Source organism: Bufo gargarizans, chromosome 3 (genome assembly GCF_014858855.1).
Source record: "Bufo gargarizans isolate SCDJY-AF-19 chromosome 3, ASM1485885v1, whole genome shotgun sequence".
Taxonomy (NCBI): Eukaryota; Metazoa; Chordata; class Amphibia; order Anura; family Bufonidae; genus Bufo; species Bufo gargarizans.
The window spans coordinates 239,388,148-239,411,440 of record NC_058082.1 but is presented as its reverse complement, the minus strand read 5'-3'; the positions used below and the strand labels follow the sequence as shown (position 1 = coordinate 239,411,440).

The window sequence follows — 23,293 nt, the reverse complement described above, 5'->3', positions numbered from 1 at the left end:
CTCACCCAAGATCCACTGCAACCCCCCCCCCCTCCAAAAAATAAAAAAGCACAGAAAATCTAGCATGCTGTAATTTGTGTCGCTGCGGACTAAAAAATAAATTAAAAAAATAGCACTTTTAGAAAAGTTTGTCCTGGGATTCGATCTCATGACCTCTACACAGCAGAAGCAAGGCATATGCCCTCACAGCTATGAAAGCTGTCTAGCTTGCTACTTAAAAAAAATATATATATAAGACTTCTACTGTAGGTAACTTTGCCCACTGTGTATGGATGTAGCAGAGCTGGGTGTGTTGGGGCAGCTGTCATGTGTATGGTTGTACACTAGGTATCAGTACACAAGGTATCAGTAGAAGTATCAGAAAAAGAAAAAAAAACACTTTTAGTTTGTCCTGGGATTCGAACTCATGACCTCTACACATTACAGGCAAGGCATTTACCCTCACAGCCATAAAAGCTGTTGAGGTAGTTGCTTAAAAAAAAAAAACTAAGACTTCTACTTATACCTAGTGTACTGATACCTAGTGTACAACCATACACATGACAGCTGCCCCAACACACCCAGCTCTGCTACATCCATACACAGTGGGCAGCTGTCATGTGTATGGTTGTACACTTGGTATCAGTAAACTAGGTATCAGTAGAAGTCTTATAAAAAAAAAAAACACTTTTAGAAAAGTTTGTCCTGGGATTCGAACTCATGACCTCTACACATTACAGGCAAGGCATTTACCCTCACAGCCATAAAAGCTGTTGAGGTAGTTGCTTAAAAAAAAAAAAACTAAGACTTCTACTTATACCTAGTGTACTGATACCTAGTGTACAACCATACACATGACAGCTGCCCCAACACACCCAGCCCTGCTACATCCATACACAGTGGGCAGCTGTCATGTGTATGGTTGTACACTTGGTATCAGTAAACTAGGTATCAGTAGAAGTCTTATAAAAAAAAAAAAACACTTTTAGAAAAGTTTGTCCTGGGATTCGAACTCATGACCTCTACACATCAGAGGCAAGGCATTTACCCTCACAGCCATAAAAGCTGTCAAGGTAGCTGTTTAAAAAAAAAAAAATAAGACTTCTACTTATACCTAGTGTACTGATATCTAGTGTACAACCATACACATGACAGCTGCCCCAACACACCCAGCTCTGCTACATCCATACACAGTGGGCAGCTGTCATGTGTATGGTTGTACACTAGATATCAGTACACTAGGTATAATTAAAAGTCTTATATTTTTTTTTTTAAGCATTTACCTAGACGGCTTTCATGGCTGTGAGGGTAAATGCCTTCCTCTGATGTGTAGAGGTTGTGAGTTCGAATCCCAGGACAAACTTTTCTAAAAGACATTCTAAATGATCTCGTAGTGAAGGAGATGATGTCATTAGGGGGCGGGGCGCCATGAGAGGAGTCGCAGGCAGCGGCACCGCACAGACAGCTTCCTCTCAACTGAAGCCGCCCCTCCTCCCTTAACCTGCCCTGCACAGTGCGCTCCGTCTCCCCCTGTGAATCTGATTCAGCCGTGAAAGGGCTGAGGCTGAAAGGGAACGGCGTTCCTGCCATGAAAAAAGTGCAGGAACGCCGTTCCCATGCGTTCCCCCTCCACTCGACCCCTGGATTAAAGTAATAAACTTGTGTTATTTAAGTGTTCATTCTAAATAGATCATTTATGCACCCAGCTCTAGGCCTTTAGTACAGGGACTTGTAAGCTCTGGCTGGGGCATAGCTAAAGGCTAATAAGCCCTTGAGCAAGAGTTGAGCTTGGGCCCGCTTACCTCAGTGGTTTGTAGCCAGGGGCAGGGAAGCACACAGCCTTTCGGGCTGCCTGAGGCAAAAATGTAAATGTCACCACCCCACCCGCCATGCCAAATTCTTGACCTAACCCCTTCCCTCCAGCCAGAGGTGTAACTTGACCAGCATGCACTTTCTATAATACCAGTGTCTTCTTGTGTGGAACAAGGGTCCTTGGGCCCCCTCAGGCTCCTGGGCCCAGTAGCAACTGCTACCTCTGTCCCCCTATAGCTATTTCCATGGGCTCTGGAGTAATCTCCTTTAGCAAAGGCTGACATGCAGACCAGCAGGAGATCCCAATTTGCAGGCAGAAATCATAGTCAGAATGAGCAAGGCTTGAGTCAGCCAAAAGTTTTAAGATAGGCAGCAGAGAATAAGGTCAGAAAACAAGCCTAGTAAAAACTGTAAGGAACAGGAACCAACACAAACAGACACAGACTGGAAACAAATGGACCTTACTGCTCAAGCCCAGAGTGGAGTGCATAGGATCTTTAAAGGGATTGTCTTTTTCATCTAATGCCCACAGCTTGCCTTCATGAACAGAAAATTCATACTTACCTTCGCTGTGTCCATGTTCCTGTCCCTGGAACATTTCTATCTGGTGCTGCATGGTCATGGTCACATGCTCCACTTTAGCCAATGACTGGCTTCAGCGTTTTCTGTTTAAGGAGGTTTGCTATGAGCATTAGATAACAAATAATTATTCACAGAAAACCCCTTTAAGAGGCTTAGGACACAAAAGGATTGGTTAAACTGAGGGTCACTTTAGGACGCACTATTCCTGGTAACCTGAGCATGAAGGAGGAGAACGGCAGCTGAGAGCAGGGATGAGCCAGCAAATCATTAGAGTTTCATACATAATTCAGCAGAAAATATGGCATGGTCCATCTGGTGCCATTTGCGTGGATCTGTTGCAGTGCTTGTAGGGGAGAATATTTCTAATGCATGCAGCACCTAGCAGAGCCTGACTGCCAGTTCACTGAGGCCACTATCTCCGTACAGCCAATATACAATGTCATATATCTTGAAATATGCTTCAGATTTCTAAAATATCATGATTCCTTTCTGAACTATTGCACATTGTATTGCGTTTTTTAAAGAAACCTTACTACACCTGATCATGAGCTACATTAACAGACAGTGGCAATGCTTCTCAAAAAACAAACAAACAAAAAACAGACTACCGCTGCAGCCAGTTCATCTGCACATGGGCCCATTCAGGGAGAGCGGTCCTTCCTAGCTATAGAGCAGTAGCAGAATTGGCCAGGCAGAACTGCTAAGCTAAGAGTGGGGCGGGCAAAAAGTAGCAGAGCTCAGCAGGCTGATGGAAGAAGAGCCTAAAGGTGCCATGAGGCACAGCTTAACAGTGTGACTGGGCAGAGCTAATTTTGCCCCAGAAATGAGAAATCTACCCCTGGTCTTCACATATGAAAAGTTTCACTTAATGTATGCCAAAACAGCTCATCATTAAAAAACAAAGCTACACATCACCATGCAATTCTTGGTGTCTCCCCCTACAGTACACAGTGATTAACAATGCAATACCAGGCCCTGCCCCGGTGCTGCTTCACAAAGAAGGCAGCCATGTTTTTCTAATAATTTTTAACTCCTTTCTAGAAATTAGATGATAAACAAATACAATTTCTTTACAATATATTCCATTTGATAGCAATTATGAGTCTGTGAATGCTATATTAATTTTTATGTTTATGAAAGCATTTGTGATATATTTATAGTATTAACTGTATCTAATGATCTTTATAGTTACTTTGTTATAAATGATGAAATTCAATAATTCTATAACTTGCTCTAATAATTACAAGATTCTACATTATGTTATGACTGCTAGTCGCAATACTTCAAATTTTCTGCTCCCTACTCCTATTAATTGAGGAACAGTCTATACCTGTGAATGCAGGAAATAGCTTTCCTTTACAAACTGTACTTGGCAGGGAGAATGGAATGTATTGGTTTGGAGCATATTCAACTGTTGAGTGTAAAAACTGCAGCATAATTGATGCGTCCATGCTGTCACATTAATCGACTTTTGTTCAAACACTGTTGCTCACCGTTCCTGAACTTGTACTACTGACATCAAGTGATTGGCCACACTTCTAGTCTGCTAATGATGCTGAAATTCTTGCTGGCATTTTTAGTCAACCATTTTGATGTGTACAGTTCATAAGCTACAATAATGCTTTCTGCTTCAGTTTTGAGGTATAATTCTAAAATATTTTTTTAAAAGATTGAAAAGCTGCTAGAAATAGAACAGTTTTGATCATTATCATTAGGAGCCACTGATGAAATATGTAGCGCTCAAAGGAGTTGTCCAATGAAAAATATTCCATAGTTGTAGTCTAGGATTTATTTATGGTTTTGTCTCTGGTCTGGGTTTATTTTGAATTATGGCCTGGGCTGCATGGAGAAGAGAAAGCTGTTGCTTGTTGGCTGACAAGTTTGGCAAAGGAGAAACTTTTTTTATTTTTTTATTTTATAACATGCCTAATAGTGATAGAGATGAGTGAAGTTTTGAAAAATATATTTTGGCAACTTTGCCAAAGTTAGCCTAGAAATTAGATCTGTTCAAAATAATTTGTCACAAATTGCTATAAATTAGGTATACCCAGGACACTCTATCTTAGGGTACAGCCACATCAAGCAGGTAAGTTATGACCATGCTTCGGTGAAGAATCTCACGGCCAATTAGCTCAAAGCTGCCTTTCATTTAATAATGAAGACCACATTGTATTGTCCTTCTTTATTGTTAATTGTTGCGTCGCACCTTTAAACAGGGGCAGTTGCTGGTATGGGGTTTGACTAGGTTAGGTGGGGGGACAATATGCATATTATTTCTGTTCTGGCCTGCAATCTCCTCCAGGTTATGTGACAGCAAACACAATATTAATCAGCTCTGGCATACCCACTTCTCCAACACCAGAGATCTCCTTCCCTACAGGTGGGAGTCCTTCTATTCCCGGGCACCTTATTTTTAATTTGTAACGCGTGCAGCCGCCATTTTAGGAAAAACTGATTTGTTACCACAAAGCACGTGGAAATTTGGATTCGTTTTCCTAAACTTCAGACCGATTCCACTTCGAATGCTTTGCTTCATTCAACACTACTGATTAATAGCTAGTTAATAACTGAACAATTTCTACAATTAGTCTTAATATTCTGTGTGCTTAACACATTTGCAGGACAAATCATTATATCATTGACAATACTCATAGATGTCTGTGTGAGGGTTCATTGCTAATTTCCTCTTCCCAGTATCGGTCCTCGGCGGTTCATAAACATCAAATTGGAGACAGTAATTTTAAGGAATATCCTAGAAACTATGCAGCCAATATAAAATGAGTAGAAGATGGATTTATCAATTGTATAATGACCTAAAGCATTAATCTTAGTAATATGGATAGACAAGAACCAAGTATAAGTTTTTCAGAGGGCTATTCCCTTGGCAACAACAATGAAGATTTGACTGAAAATCTACAGACTAAATGTACAGAGGCAGTGTACCTCAGTGCTTAAACGACAATCGTATCTTATTGTTGATTTGTCATTATGGCAAATAATGGCGCATATATTTAACTATGCCAAGATGCTATTACTTTATTTGTGTCTAATAGACAAGGAAATAGATGAATTGGTTAATTATTATGCTCTTAAGATTTAACATGATGTCATTAAATCTTCAAACATCACAAAAAGCACTCTGCCAACACATACAACAAAGTAAATACAATAGTACCATACTTACTATACAAAATGTACTAGTGCTAATGCTATGCCCATTATAGGCATACACTGCACTGTATGTGAGTAAGGGAGTAAGTCAGCACATCCCAATACACTATTTCTATCTGTGATCAATTTTAGCTAAGAAATAACGGATCTCAGATGGAAATAGCTAAAACAGGTGTAAAATGTGCTTAACTGAGCATAACGGAATGCTTAAAATACAGAATCAGTCTTTTTGTTTATTTTTCTATTCTTCTGACAGATCAGAAAAGTAGAAAAGTTAACGGTGATGTGATGTTTTCATTTTTATTATTGGCACCCCATGATCTAATTTGCAGGGTACTGATAGATGACAGAGGGAGCTCCCTCTAACCCACTTAAATGCCATGGTCACTACTGACCAAGGCATCTAAGGAGTTAACCTGCCCAGATCAGCTCTTCTGTCAGTCCCGTCCATTAGTGCAGGAGCCCGGCCAAACCCCCTCTCTCTGCTGCGTGAGAGACCAGTGCAGCGTTTAGACTAAACGTAAAAAGGCAGCCACCTACCCTAATGCTCTTTTGTGACCATGGTGAAAAGGGGTATAGACGGTCTCTAAGGGCTTAAACAGGCTGCTTGATTCTGCTGGCTAGTATCCATTTACCCACAGCCTTGTATGTTACTGTCACTTAATCATTACTTATGTTCTCTCCATGTTAAAATATTGAAAGAGTTTGAATAGATTCCTAGGAGACTTTAAAGTGTTATATGTGACTTATGTGACCAAATTGGACCTGAAACTAATTTTTGGAAATGGTTTAAACGTATGTATGGTGAACAGGGTTTTTCAGAAATGGGCAAAATTGGTGATAAATGGGATAAATAATAAAGGAAGCAGGTCACTGTGGCTATAGCAATGTCACTGTGTTGACAACACATGACTGCTGCAACCAATCACTGAACTCAGTGGACACCACTAATTAATATTTTTGACTTAAGGGTCCTTCAGCCATAAATAGTATTCTGCTATATCCGACTAAAGAAGTTCTACAACAATTTGCACATTATACAAAAGTTTTGCTCTCTGCTGAATGCATTGTCTAGAAATGGCAAATGTATCTATTTTCATTCAGCAGACGCCATTCAGATTGGAGCTGGAAATAAACTGAAAAAGTCTAACAATTCTGGTTATCTGCATGTTTTTATACATATCAATTTGCATCTTCACTAAGTCTAATCATCTAGGAAAATGAGGAGCTGCAGAAAGCCTGGAAAACATAAACTGAATAGCACTAGTTTGCTTATCGTTATCTCTGCTGGGGATTTAGAAGCAATTTCTGAATGAATATACACTATAGCAGAATCATAAAGTTATTGGATGCATACTTTTCAGAAATCACAGTCCATACTTAGTTTTAATATTCTTCATATGCAGCCGAGTGGGATCAAGATTAAATTAGTCCCCGAGCACAATATCATTGTGGATTGCTAAAATGTTTGCAGTTTTAATTATTCTTGCTAGTTATTCCTACGTGGTGAAAACTGGAATTTTCACAGCCTCTCAGCAGCCTGGATGAAATTGTACTTGAAATGTATTAGCACATCAAGTATAAATGAATGCTAAATGAAACGATAATGATTATCTAAGATTAGCTGTATTGGGTGTTTTCTGTCATATATAGAATTTTCTTCACATTATATATACTGTTTGAATATTTTATTTAATTACTTTGGCAGTTTTCTCAGATTTCCATGTGTGTTTTTCCAGCTTTATGACATAACTCTCATGAACTCCACTTTATCAATAATTAGAGATGGCCTTGCGGATTACCCGGCGGTCGTTTCGCGGCAAACTTTGCTCGTTCGCTGTTCACCAAATAGGCGAACATATGGCAATATTCACGCCCGCCATATTTTATTAAATTATGAAGAACTTTGACCCATGACAGATCCATCAGGTGGTACATAACAGCCAATTTAGATGTTTCAGCAAATAGACATACCCCCTACCTTATAAATAAACCTGATCTGGCGCCATTTTACATTCAGTCTTTTGCCAGTGTAGGGAGAGGTTGCTGTCTGGAGCAGGGACAGACTGTTAGGGACACAAATCGCTAGTTAATAGGGCCGCAAAAGTCCTTTTAAGGACTGGTATAGGTGTGCTATCGATAGGTGTGACATACTGAGGGGTGTAATATACTTATAATATACTTTCTAACATGTGTGCGGTTCTACTGCGATACTGAAGCCACACAGAGTGCCAAACGCTATTGGAACCAATAATTTCTACTGGTGCGATTAACCAGTTGCCCCCCCAAAAAACTGAATGAAGCAGGCTAATTTTTGGGGCCTGTACTGGCCGCAGTAAATTTTTTATCCTGTGACCGCCTAATGTACCTCCAGCCACAGAATCCAAAGTTCTTAGCTGTCAGGTGAATGCCTATTGGCTAATTTTTGGGGCCTGTACTGGCCGACAGTTAAATTTTTATCTGTAGCCACATAATCTGTGCCCCTCACCCCGTACTGTGCCCCCTTATACCCTGCATTATGCCCTCTTACCACACCCTCCGAAGTCCCCCTAGTCATTCCCTGTACTGTGCCCGCTTATACCCTTTTATCTGGTCACGGCATGGCTGTAATATCCGGTCACTGTGCAGACGTGTTATCAGGTTAATGTATGGCGGTGGTATCCTACAACTGGATGGCTATAACTGTATCCCTTTCCCTGCCCACGCCATCCTTTTTTAGACCTGGCATGAAAAATATGCAGATTGCGGTGCTAAGGACCTTTGCGCCACAATCTGTGTCAGAAATATGCCTAACATAGACGCATTTCCATATAATAAATGACCACCTAATTGTATTATTATTCGGGGGTAGGGATAACATCTTTATATTATATAGATTATAGTGTATTATACTGTGCCCTGTATTTCCCAGTAGAAAACGATCCTTGGGAAACACAGTCCTCACCCCTGACCACCAGGACCAGGTAGCGCTCTGTCAGTACATGGCGGCCTCCCCAGTCCGCCACGCTGCTCCGCTGTGTACTGGTGCTTATTCTGATACTAGGGCTGGGTTTACATCCTAATTTTGCCATCCATTTAATGCATACAAAAATGTACCTATACGTTAACAGATGCATCAGACTGATGCCGTACAGTGGTGTCCGTTCACCATACAGTTCCATGGTAGAAATGTGCTGCACATTTGTATGTATCAAACTGATAGGAAATAAAACTATTCTAGGCTCCAGCAAGGCACATTTTTTAGAGAGTTTCCCTTTAAGATGCATAAAAATGACCCCTAGTTAAAATACATATTTTTTGTGGGAATTTTTGCCAATGATCCTCCTCTGGTATGTCACTGTCCATGTTGTGGGACTATTTGTGTACTTCTAGCAAGTGGTTGCTGACTGCAAATATGACCTGGAGGCTTTTCAGGTTCGCCTGCCATTAAAGTCAATGGGGCCCGCCGCAAAACTTGCAGTATGCGAACATTTGATCGCGTTTGCACAATCGCGTTCGCGAAAAGTCCTGGCCGATGTTCGTCCATCACTATTAATAATTAACATACAAGGGAAATATATAATCACTTAAGTTTTAAGTGCCATCTGGTGGCAAAATTTTGGATTTTTTTTCTGTCACCCTCACTGCTTTCAAAATATGTTGGCTGGGCATGGGTAGGAGGGGTGGGTACTCCTGAACCGACATATTTACCAATATTTTCACAAGTAAGCTGGTCTACATTTGACCTGAAACCTGCTCTAACTCCCTGCTGACATTAATTTCATTTTCTTCCACACACAACTTCCACTCACAAAAAAAAAATGGATGAAATCCGTATGACATCCGTATTGCATCCTTTTTATGCGGATACATTGTAACAATACCTATCCTTGTCCGCAAAATGGACAAGAATAGGACATGTCCTTTTTTTAGCGGAATGGACATGGAGACATATGAAAACGGAATGCGCAAGGAGTCATTTCTGGGGTTTTTCCGGACCCATTTTAAGTGAATGGTTCCGCATATGGACCTGTAAAAGAATAAAAAAATAAATGTGTATCTGTGCATAAGTCCTTAGCACATAATAATTCTAGTACATCATACGCTAGCTGGTTTGTTATTAAGACTAGCATAGGAAACACCAATTTTGATACATTCCCCAATGTCTTACACAGACTGACAATACCAAACTGTTTAATGAGCCACCTCTTTGACAAAGTTAAATGCCCACTTATTAATTTGGTAATGTTCTTCTTGGAGGAATAACAGAGAAACATTTCAGCGCGGACTTATTATTCATTATTTGATTATGAATTAAAATGTTTGCTAAAACAGGCTTGTAAGGAAAGGTGAGGTATCTATGCAATCCAGAAGGAATTCACAAGGTGATAAGTGTATCCCTTGTGGGATTGCATATGGTCATGAGGTTGCACAATGTCAATAAACAATAAATACACTATTCATAGGGAAAAAATATTATGCATATCAGTAGTAAAAAGTCAGTGCAACTGGACTTGTATTTTCTCTAGAAGACATTTCTCTGGTCATTTGACTGGCTTTCTCAATTATAAATATCTTCAAGAGAAAAGAGACCTATTACTACTGTTATAGCTAGACCACGATGAATGAAAGCCTTCACAGACAAGTCATGCAATAGGTTAAAATGTCTTTGTTTTTATCAAAATATTGAAAATCACATATACACATACAATGTCATATGACTCTATAGAAATACTTTAACCCCTTCCCGACCCCTCAATGTAAATTTGTGGCTGAAGTCGCGAGCACAGCAGGAGTCATAGCTGCCGGGTGCCGCTGTTTTAAACAGCAACCACCCAGGGCTAATGTATGCGATCAATGAAAACGACGATCATACACATTTAACCCCTCCTCTGGGAGCTTAAAAACATGGGAAAGGGGCATGTTCCTGCTTACCCTAGCATGGATCAGGAAAGCTAGATAGTATATGTGGCAGCCTTGGTCCTTCTGAATGATGTGAGGCTGCTGCGGATGGAGCAGGAACATGGAGTAATTCTCATAGACTTGAATGCTAATGGATTGGAGTCTATGAGAGAAGCAATCTAATAATTACTCGTTCACATTCCCTAGGGGAGCTATAAAAAATGTAAAAGGAGGAAAAATATATATTTTTAGAAATATAAAAAAATATACAAATTCAAAGCACTCACCTTTCCCCAAAATTTAAATAAAATAAATAAACCAATTTAAAAAATAAACATCATAGGCATCACCATGTATGAAATCTCACATATTATTAAAATATAAATATATTCATTCCACATGGCGAATGGTGTCATGGATAAAAAAAAAACATCAAAATCGCTGATTCATCTTTTTTTATCGGTTCAACATCCCCCCAAAAAAGTTAATAAAAAGTGGTTATAAAGCCATACACACTCCAAAACTGTATCAATAAAAACTATAGATTGTCCCACAAAAGAAACAGTCCTCAAACAGTTCCTTAGGGGTGTTAATATGGTGATTAAGACCCCTGTTTTGTTTTTGTATTTTTTAGTATGCAAGAAAAACTATATAATTGTGTATCACTGTAATAGTAGTGAGCAGGAGAATGAAAATAACAGGTCAGTTTTACCATGTAGAAAATACTAAAAACAAAACCCATCAAACTATGCCTATATTGTTTTTTTCACAGCTTCCCACTACATTCTATGCAACAGTAAATGGTTCCATAAGAAAGTACAACTTGTCCCGTGAAAAACAAGCACTCTCGGAAGGCTGGAGTAAAAATGTAATCCAAAAATGGCCCATTCTGAAGGGGTTAAACATAAAATCATAAACTATGGCTCTACGATGTAATGGAATTGTGCAATAGTCACATGTGTTTAGTCACCCTAGCCTGAAAGACGGATTTATACCAAACTGTTGGCATGCATGCATTGTGCTTCCTAATTTTCATTTATAGGCTTGTATTGGTGATGCCCAAGTAAATGTCCTTTTTTCCTGGAAAAATCTGTCAAAAGTCAGGCTTTGGCCACACAGTCAGTTTTGGAAGCCAAAACCAGGAATAAACTAAAAAACAGAAGTCATATTTGTCCTTTTTACTTTCTTTCCTTTTATGATCCACTCATGATTTTGGCATCCGCATGTAGAAACCTAACTGTGTGGTCGTACCCTTAGGTAATTTAAAAATGTCAGTACATGGAACATGTATACAACTCTAGATACTATGTGGTCTTTACTGTTCCAAAACACAAGAATAAAATATAACCTCATTCCTCCTGCCTATAAAAATAACCTAATAGTATGAGTTTGCAAAGGAAGCACAATGCTCAGTGAATGAAGTTATATTTATTTGTTGGAGATTAAATGGGTTCATTTATGTCATTGTACTCTCTGGATACTCTAAAACTGTCAAACTGCATTACTGGCAGTCCCCAATATTAACTTTACTCAGGGTCTCTACTGGCAATTTCTATGTTTCACATCAGTTCAGTTCTAAGTTCAGTACAATCAGACTTTCACATGATATTCAATCTAACCTGACACTTTTTTTAATTACATCCTTGAAAATGACATGGTTGAAAACATACATCACAATTTATCCAAGTGAAACCGGACATTCATAATGAGAATCCACCATACAAACCACAGTTTTATTTTAGTGCATCTGTAAATGGATCAGTGGCCATTTTTTTTTAACTGAAATTTTCATATCAAAATCTATTTTCATAACTAATTTTTGAAACATGAAGTTAAAATGTATGGGTACTAGATTTGTGGAGATGGTTCATTAATTCTGATTTAGAGATGTGTCCCCCTTTAACGTATATATTTCATTGTGTTAAAAGGGTTACTAAGTTTTCAGAAAACTTTTGATATGTCAAACAGAACAAGTTTTGTTTAGAGTGGGATCTAAATGCTGAGACTCACATCAATTAGTAGAACAAAGATAGAGAAGTGTTTAGATATTGCGCTCTATCTCCTTTCTGCGGGAGAGGATTTTCGAAGAATCGAATGTCAATGGTCCCATCTCACTTGCATATCTTACAGTGAGCAGAGAGACCGCACTATGTGAGCGCTTCTCTCTCCTCCTCCTTATTTAAATAATAAAAAGACAATGTCTTCTTTGTCTTTACATTGACATATGGTAGAGTAGAAAAGCAAGGATGTGTGATCATTAAAATCAATAGATCTATGTGTTTTCCGTGTTCTCCATTTGAATTACTGGCATTTGAATTAGAGCTCCTTCAGATGACTGTATGTGTTCTGCGGTACGCAAATAGCGGATTCGCAAAGCATGGATGCCGCCCATAAATGCCTATTCTCATCCACAATTGCAGACAAGAGTAAGACATTTTTTTATTGCAGGTTCATAGAACGGAAGTACGGCTATGGATAGCAAACGGTGTGCTGTCCGCGTCTTTTGTGGCCCCATTGAAATTAATGGGTCCACCTCTGTTCCGCGAATTTGCGGAACGGATGGGGACACATAAAAACGGTCATCGCAATGAGCCCTTAGCTTGCTTTCACAGTGGTCAGTGTATGACTGGTGATTTCCATCAGTTATTGTGAGCCAAGTGCTTGTCAAAAATACAGAACAGGAGAAGATCTTTCTATTATACCTTATCTCTGTGTAGCCTCCATTCCTGGTTTTGGCTCACAAAAACTGATAAAAAAAAACACTGACCAAACACTGACTGTGTGAGAGAAGTAGAAATCCGAATAACTTTACTTAAGCTTGTCAAATATTTTTCACATAGAAATGAAAAAAGAAGGTATTTTTGGGCAAGGTTTACTCATGTTTTTAATTTGAAAAGTCCAAGTATCAGATTTGTAATTTGATCAACGATTTACATAACATAGACTTCAATGAAGAGGCAGTCAAATTTGTCTCTGCCTTTGGGTGCATTCACTTGACTGTGTGTATTTTGTAGCAAAATGGGAATCTGCAAAAAATATGTATGACCTACGTGTGATGTCCGTGTTGCATCTAATGTGGATCTATTGTAACAGTGTCTATCCTTGTCCGCAAAATGGACAAGAATAGGACATGTTCTATTTTTTGGGGGGCTACACAGCAAACATATGGAGGCGAATGGCACATTGAAATGAATGAGTCAACATCCGAAAGGATGAGGACCAAAAATATGGTCATTTGAATGGGGCCTTAGAAGAGTAACAGAGAGTATAACAGACTATCGGGAATCAGACATCATTGGTCTTTGAAATACTGCTGAAATACTGATGGTAGTGTCTATGTCATATCTGTTAAAGTCAGTGCAATATCTGGCATCTCTCATAGGCAGATTCATACAGTATGTGGAACTAGAAAACACAAGAAAACAGAGCTTTACATTTTTAATTTCATTAATTAACATTGGCTGAGCTACTGTTCTAAAGTAAGGCAAGGATGTGCAGCAAATTCTCTTATTTGTCTTTTTTTTACTAAGTGGGCTATAAGCCTAGTACAATATGACATTAAAACATGGCGCTAGATATTATAAGTTGTGAGTATTGCCTCACTTGCTGTTTCTACAATACACATATTAATTGCTCAGGTTGCATCCATGTATAATTAATATTTCAATGAAAAAGGCAATATGACAGAAGAGATAACCTACTGTATGCTGAAGTTATGAAATTGTTTCAATGACTATCCCATTTTTTCTTTTCCCTTATCTCTTGCTTGCATGAAATGGTTTCTACATTGAATAGGAAATAGAATTGAATCTTCCCTAAAATGGAATTTTGCACACTTTTAATAAGAAAGCAATTATATATCCATATCCACGCACCACAATAGCAGGTCTTCTCTATTGACTTAATGAGTGGGTCATTTACTTGACTATTTCATTATTGCTATTTTTTTTAAATAATATAGAAACATAGAAACATAGAATGTGTCGGCAGATAGGAACCATTTGGCCCATCTATTCTGCCCAATATACTAAGTACTATGGATAGCCCTTGGCCCTATCTTATATGAAGGATGGCCTTATGCCTATCCCATGCATGCTTAAACTCCTCCACTGTATTTGCAGCTACCACTTCTGCAGGAAGGCTATACCATGCATCCACTACTCTCTCGGTAAAGTAATACTTCCTGATATTACTTTTAAACCTTTGCCCCGCTAATTTAAAACTATGTCCTCTTGTAGCAGTTTTTCTTCTTTTAAATATTCTCTCCTCTTTTACCTTGTTGATTCCCTTTATGTATTTAAAAGTTTCTATCATATCCCCTCTGTCTCGTCTTTCTTCCAAGCTATACATGTTAAGGTCCTTTAATCTTTCCTGGTAAATTTTATCCTTCAATCCAAGTACCAGTTTAGTAGCTCTTCTCTGTACTCTCTCCAAAGTATCAATATCCTTCTGGAGATATGGTCTCCAGTACTGAGCACAATACTACAAATGAGGTCTCACTAGTGCTCTGTAGAGCGGCATGAGCACCTCCCTCTTTCTACTAGTAATGCCTCTCCCTATACACCCAAGCATTCTGCTAGCATTTCCTGCTGCTCTATGACATTGTCTGCCTACCTTTAAGTCTTCTGAAATAATGACCCCTAAATCCCTTTTCTCAGATACTGACGTTAGGACTGTATCACTGATTTTATATTCTGCTCTTGGGTTTTTACGCCCCAGGTGCATTATTTTGCACTTATCCACATTAAATTTTAGTTGCCAGATTTTTGACCATTCCTCTAGTTTTCCTAAATCCTTTTCCATTTGGTGTATCCCTCCAGGAACATCAACCCTGTTACAAATCTTTGTGTCATCAGCAAAAAGACACACCTTACCATCGAGGCCTTCTGCAATTTCGCTGATAAAGATATTAAACAATATGGGTCCCAGAACAGATCCCTGAGGTACCCCACTGGTAACAAGACCTTGGTCTGAATATACTCCATTGACTACAACCCTCTGTTGCCTGAACAGATATCCACAGAAACACTAAGCTTCAATCAAATACTAATAATAATTTGCAGTCCTAAGACCCAGTAACCCCAATGAAATAAAGTATTAGTATTATTATTATTATAATTATTATTTTTATTTTTTTTATGTAAAAAAATTTATACAAAAAAAATCCACAACGTATACATTACAGTATTAGTCTTGTAAATTGCCTGTCAAAATTGCAAATCCAACTCTCATTGTGATTCAAGGGTGTTCAATGAAGACTTCAATTGAATTCTATTGTGGGATTAAAATTGATGCCCTGATCAAGCAATCTGCACACACTAATGAACAATTAATAGGACAAAGACAAACCTAAAAAGGAAATTTTTTAATGAAGCTCTTGAGGTGTTTTATCATGTTCTTTGTGTTTACTACAACATTTCTGTTCCTCACTTATATATAATTTTATAGCTGCGCTGAATCGACCTTAAAAAGCAATTTCATCCTATTGCAATTTTTTTTATTCCATCAAGTATCAGTGCTTTTTTGCCAACAGATTTTTTTCATTTCTTGCTTTATATTAAACATTCTAACAGATTTAAATAAGACAGTATTACAAGAGAACTGCTGAAAATGCGGGCCTTTGATTAGAGCTAACATTAACATTTTGTGCCAGTTTTATGGCATAGAAAAGTCATAACTTTTTGGGAAAGCCTTGGTTTGTTCAGAAATGTGTGACTTTTTGCCACCATGCTGTGTTTGTCACTTTGTAGTTAAAAAAAGGTGAAGCATGGGCAGGTGGACACATTACTTACTCCAGTTTTCTGATACAAATTACACTAGAAATCCTTGCCGTCTCCTCGCTGGTATAGATTTTAGATTCTGGTGCAGAGACCTTAAGTAGATCAAGACTAGTGCTACAAAACACCAATTGTGATAAACTATCCCTTGGTTTCTATTCTGGATAGTTTAGTAAAATAGTTTAAAAAATCCAGTAATAAGTCATCTTGTTAAGTTTCATGTGTTGTGAAGCTAACCCCTTTGAAAATAAAAGTCCATACCTGGCTATAAATTTTGAGAGACCAAGATAGACTATCAGCTCAATGAAGGATCAGATTGCATCCTATACATATATGCCCATGTTCACTGTACCATGACTTTAAACTTTTGGAATAGATGCTTCTTTGGATCTTGTTTTTAGCAAAACATGCCACTTTCTCCACTTATCTAACAATTTGCTCTGAATTCTCTTCTAAATCTATCTTGAGATACCAAGATAGACTGTCAGCTCAATGAAGGATCAGATTGCATCCTATACATAAAAGTCTATGCTCACTGAATCATGACTTTAAACTTTTGGAATAGGGATAGGGAAGCGTAGGAGAAGTAAGCTGCCAAAGAGAAAAAGAGGCATTTCTGTTATTATATATATATATATATATATATATATATATATATATATATAAATTAATTTTTATATATCTACCTGTTCTATTGATTTATGCAAAGTTGACCAAGTGACCATTTAAAGGAAGTGTCCAAGATAAATAAAAACTTGCACAGCGCTTCTACATGTACTAAAATAGAAAAAAGCAATACTCACTCCTTTTCACCCCCACCACTTCCAGTGCTGCACTCTGGACCTCCATACCGCTGATTTCATCTTCCTAAATGAAACGGTAACACTCTGTGCACTCAGGTTGCCATGCAGCCAATTGCTAACATAAGTGCATACAGGATGTCATTGCTGAGGCCTGTGATCGGCTGCAACCGTGACCTCTGTTCATAAAAAGTTATCACTACAGTAAAGAAAGCTGCAGGGGAGATATACTGTATCACCTTTGTTAATTATTTTGGCACATTTACAAGGGATGCCTGAGTTTTTATTTAACTCAAACAACCCCGTTAAACTTTTGGCCACTGTTGTATGCATATAATGTTTCTGTTAGGTTTCCATGCAGATCTCTTGAAGGCACCTGATGACACATTGTAAAGTTACCTTGCATTGAATTTGTGATACATCCAATTCTGCTTCACCTAAACATTATTGCATTCAGAAAATTATATTTATATTATTTTGCTAAATAAAAAGGTGCCAAAATGCTCTCACTGGACTACAGACAGTAGAAAGTTGGTAGGATATTATCAGAACTAAATTATCTCTGGGTCTATGTGGAGATTCAGTGCTTTAATAGCATTATACTATATTTCTAAATATGGAGTATACTTGTATTTAATGCAGCATCCATCACCTCAAGGGGCATGCAAAGTTTGCATTCAATATTTCATTGCTAATGCTTCTAAAATAAAAAATGAAGCCACTTTGCAGATGGTCTTAAATAATAACAGTCTACTATTGTGTATGCATAGCTCCTACTCAAATCTATATATCTCATAAATACAGATTTCATAGAAACCTTGAATAGATGTAAGAAATTCAAACCTGCCTGAAAGATCAGACTGCATGCAAGGTTGGTTTGTAATCAAACTGTAGCCATTGGAGACATAGAGTTCTGCTATGGAACTGTGTACACAAAATAATAGTTTTTAAACGCATTACTTACTAAAATGCTTCATTTTATATGTTAGAAATACTGAAGCAATAAAAACATTCTTATGAAAATAGACAAATATATAATACTGGTTGTGAAACCAATATACTGGACATAAAACATATAAGCTTTCACGGGATTGAAGCTGTTTTGCTATTTATTACTGCCCCTCATTGTTTTATACAGTTTATATAATTGAGATTATATAAATTGTAGATATTCTGAAGAGAAAGAGTACACACAAAAATGGATGAGCTTCTTATGTCACTTTCATATTGTATTTTGGCAGGTTTCAATACTATCTATGGTCCAGCATTATTTCTTTATTACTTCACAAGCTGCTGGACTGCTCTTTAGTAGTTGTTTTGGAATCTCCCTCAGAAAATATTTTAGAACGTATCCCGAGGGCATACAAATCACAGTGTGCTAGTTGACAGAATTTCAAAAAAAGATTCTTTGATTCCTGATGTTCAACTAGCAGAAGGATATTTCTGTCCTACTCTGGCAGTGGGTTAAAAAAGATATTGTACATGTTTAGAATTCCATGCGCTGAAATATTATGTTACACAGTTTACCTGGAATATATTCTTTCTATAGTAATGTCTAGCTTTAATACACTATACATACTTTACTATATAATGAAGAAATACTGCAACCACAGTGTACAATATAGTTTTTATCATAATAAAATAGTAAATAAAGGTTGGCATTTCTATCTATCTATCTATCTATCTATCTATCTATGTCTGTATATGGGAAGGATAGACTGGAACCATCTAAACACATTAAAAATCGTTGTCTAAGCAGCGCTGGACATAAATTAATACAATTTGTGACATTTGGGTGGCTTCATAGTAACATAGTTTGTTAGGCTGAAAAAAAGACATCTGTCCATCCAGTTCCGCCTGTTATCCTGCAAGTTGATCCAACGGATAGGAAAAAAAAAAAAAGTGAGATAGAAGCCAATTTTTCTAATTTCAGGGTGAAAAATTCCTTACCGACTCCAATCAGGCAATCAGAATAACTCCCTAGATCAAAAACCCATCTCTAGTAACTATACCCTGTAATATAATTACACTCCAGAAATATATCCAGGCCCCTCTTGAACTCTTTTAGTGAATTCACCATCACCACGTCCTCCGGCAGAGAGTTCCATAGTCTCACTGCTCTTACCATAAAGAATCATCTTCTATGAATACTCTTCATCAAAGTCCTTGGTATACATAGATGGTGGGAAAGATCTCTGTATTGAACCTTGATGTATTTATACATAGTTATTTTATCTCCCCTCCCCTTTTTTCTAAATTGAATAATCCTAATTTTGATAACCTTTCAGGGTACTGTAGTCCACCAATTCCAGTTATTACTTTAGTTACCCTCTTCTGAACCCTCTCCAGCTCTGCTATGTCTGTATTGTTCACAGGTGCCCAGAACTGTACACAGTGTTCCATGTGTGGGCTGACTAGTGATTTGCAAAGTGGCAGGATTGTGCCCTTTTTTATGCAACCCATTATCTTATTGGCCTTGGCAGCAGCTGCCTGACACTGGTTTCTGCAGCTTAGTTTGCTGTTTTCTAAAATTCCTAAGTCCTTCTCCATGTCAGTGTTACCTAGTGTTTTACCATTTAGTATGTACGAGTGACTTGCATTATTCCTTCCCGTGCATAACCTCACATTTGTCAGTGTTAAACCTCATTGGTCACTTCTCGTACCAAGCCTACAATCTATCCAGATCCATCTGAAGCAGTATAGTGTCCTCTTCTGTGTTAATTAATTTACACAGTTTAGTGTCATCTGCAAAAAATGATATTTTAGCGTACACGATCATTAATTAATATACTGAAGACAATAGGACCCAATACTGATCTTTGACTCACTATATCTTCTACTTATAGAGATGGATAACAGCTAGATGAACAAATTAACAATGTGTACTCTGTGCTATTTATATAGCATGGCAAAGTAAATAAACAGCTCGGTAGGTGAATAGTGTAGGCACGCTACAATTATGGCTATCTTACAAGAAGCATTCATTTTGCGCTTGCTACACTAGGTAGAGATTGTTAACTAGATCATCTACAATTGCTCTGACACTACAACAAGAATAGTTTATTACATTACATACATACAACAGAACATGCATTCTTTCCAGTAGAGTGCAGCTATTAGCCCAAGTAGCTAACATTTACTGTACCCTCACTGACAGACGTTGTAATGGTAGTAAGAATAATCTATTTTGGTCATCACAAAAAGGTTATGATAATAATGGGACAGCATTTGTGGATTTGATACAATTATAGGGTGTTTTTATTAGAGATCTGCCATGTTTAGGTGTTCACATCAAGAGTCATATGAAGCAAAGTTTTGGCCTAAATATGAATTTCTTTTGTCAAGCTGTACATAGCTCACTGTGGCCTGGCGGAAGCAAAGGCATACATGGACATTCTAATGGTAGTAAGAATAATGTCAAGCTCTTACCACTTATAGTAATTTTAAGAGCCATTATTCTATGATAATTAAAACATCTTTGTTTTTCTCCTTCAGGCTCTTGAAGATGGCATAGCTGAACAGCTAGCTGTTGTAAAAACACTGAATGTATCTGGCGGAGAGATTGCTGAGCAGTCCTCAGCTGCTGACGCTGCTCGTATTAAGGATAATTTGACTGCCTTAAATTCTCGCTGGAACACAATTAACAGAAAGCTACAGGAGAGAAGACGAAAGTGAGTACCTCTCTATGCATATAGAGTTTCTCTATTACTCAACAATTAATGATTCACAGTGCTAATGAAATTAAAAGAGGTTGTCCAATTTTGTTAGTAGGGTGACCCGACGATAGGCTGATCCTCCCTACCACAGCATGGGACTGTCCTAAAGCATTGCACAAGCCCCACTAAAATTAATAGAATGTTTTAGCATGTCAGGTCCTCCAGGGCAAGAGATGCTCCTTGTAGCCACATGCATTTATTTACTTGGGAGACCATTTTAGACCTTTCAGGGTCATTGAACCTTGAAAAAACTTTGAATATTTCATATTGTTAAAGGTGGGTCTAAATGATGAGAGCCACTGATCATTAGAAAAAAGGATTCTATAAAAATTCTACGGGTCCTTCTTCATTCCTGCTCATGCAGCACGGTATAGTATATAAGCCCTTCTCTCTCCTCCTTCTAGCAATCAAAACATTTGATATGTCATAGTGTTCTATCTAAGGTTTTTTAAAAGTGCAGTGATGCCTTAATCCCTTACTTTCTTGTAAATAACTATATTGAACCATAACTAAACTTGTCTGCGTTGTATCAATAACTTAATCTCTGCAAGCTCTTTGATGACAGGTTTAATAATTCAATTTCCTAAATAAAGTACTGAAAATCTAAAATCTGATGAAAAATATTGACACGGTTTGCAGTGGCAACATCTTGTGTGGCAAAATAAGTCAGTCAATGCTTTCTCTCTGTCTGTCTTAGCTGTTATGGATCCATATTACGCCACATGCCGATGAAAGTATTCAGTCCTTGTGTGTGCTGCTGGATTATGAATGATATTTACACTATTTTTTTAATTTGTAATTTATTGGAAAGTGACTTTTAAAGCCAGAACATTTGGAAAGGGTTTTCTTATTTGATAATCTAAAAGACAAAATGGTGATGACTTGATTGATAAAACAACTTGCAATGCCATTTCCAGGATAAGGCTAAAATATCTCATATTATTTTTCATCTCAAATTTGAGCATATTCCTCCATGTGCTATATTCACAATCCATTAGACTAATGCTCCCCCTGAAATAAAGTCAAAACTGAGTTTTTGATATATAAGAAGTTGCTTGATATCATGTTTTTACTCCACTAAATGCATCTATAACCCTTAGAGGTATCTGCTGTACATTTACAATGTATATTGGGAGTTTAAATATGATATCAAAGCCAGAGGGTGAAACTATGCTTCACAGATGACACCTATAGGCAGTGTCTGTGATTGGTGATAACTCTGATCATTGACACTTAACCTCTCAAATGGCACAGTCAATAGCATTTTCAGTATGCAACCCCTAATAACCCCTCCCTTTCCCCTGGCTGCGATATTACAGATTGCCAAAAGATTGTCATCATAGCCTGGAGCCTTGTGAAGGATCTCAGATCTGTCATTGTAATCTTCTATTAAGCACCTTCAGTGGCAAGTCTTAATAGGAAGACCATATACTATCGTTTTTAAGTATTGCAGTGAAGTATATATGTGATCAAACAATGACATGCTTAAGGAAAAAAAGAGTAAAACATATTTTTTTTTAAATATAAATTATAAAAGCACTGGAAATTGAATTCACTCTGCTTACCTAATTTTGCATATAAAAATAAACAAAGAAAAATAAACACAATTGGTATCACTGCATACAAAAATGTCCAAACTATTAAAATACAAAAGTATTCTTCCTGCACTGTAAATGCTGTAATGGAAAAAATAAATAAAACGTGATTAAAAAGTTGCATGTACCCCAAAATGGTACCAATACAAACTCCAGCTAGCCAAAATGATTTAAATAAAAATGCCTTCACGCAAAATTGTACACAGAAATATGATAATGTTATGGGTATCAGAATATGACAATATCAAGCGATTTTTAAAGGTTTAAAATTTTAAAGGTATTATAGCAAAAGAAAACCTATAAACTTGGTATCACTGTAAGCACACTGATGTGCATAATGAAAGTAATACTTTATTTTTACCACACAGTAAACATTGTGAAAGCAAAACCAAAAAACAGTGACCGGATTGTGGATTTTTTTCTGATTTTTCAGTATATTATGGTAAATTTATTGGCGCCATTACAAAAATATACCTTTTCTGAAAAAAACTAATAAGTCCTCATATGGCTGCATGAACAGAAAAGTAAAAAATGTGTAGAGATAAAAACAAAAAAGATTAAAAAAAATTGCATAGCTCCAATGGGTTAAGGCTTATAAACAGTTATTTTAGGACATTTGTTTGGTAATATAAATTAATAAAGTCAATGAACATTGCATCTTATGCTAGGTATTCAGTGCATGTGTATTTTATGTTATTAGATTTATTTATTGTACACAATTTTCCACAATGACTTCCGTAGAGAAAATACATGTACTGTATAGAAGCAAAATATGGATAATACAAGTAAACAGGAGAAACACCCACACTTTGTTAGTCTTCAGTATTTTCTGCAGCTTATGAAAAAAGCAGTCTGGTAAAAACCTTGCACATAATACTATTGTTGAGTGAATCGAGCTTCAGATCCAAGATCCAAAGTCAATTTGTTCAAAACTTTGTTTGAATGCTATATGGAGATTTGTCTCCGTACAGCATTCAAAT

General features: G+C 37.4%; 1 protein-coding gene across 6 annotated transcripts in view; it reads left to right on the top strand.

Annotated features, from left to right (window-relative positions):
- Positions 1-23,293, top strand: part of DMD (dystrophin) — a 3,186,583-nt gene that overhangs the window by 1,980,052 nt on the left and 1,183,238 nt on the right. For all 6 annotated transcript variants that reach the window (XM_044284724.1, XM_044284721.1, XM_044284723.1 and 3 more), the window contains one exon: positions 20,498-20,673. In XM_044284724.1, the coding sequence (XP_044140659.1) occupies positions 20,498-20,673 (176 nt within the window). The remainder of the gene's footprint in view (positions 1-20,497; positions 20,674-23,293) is intronic.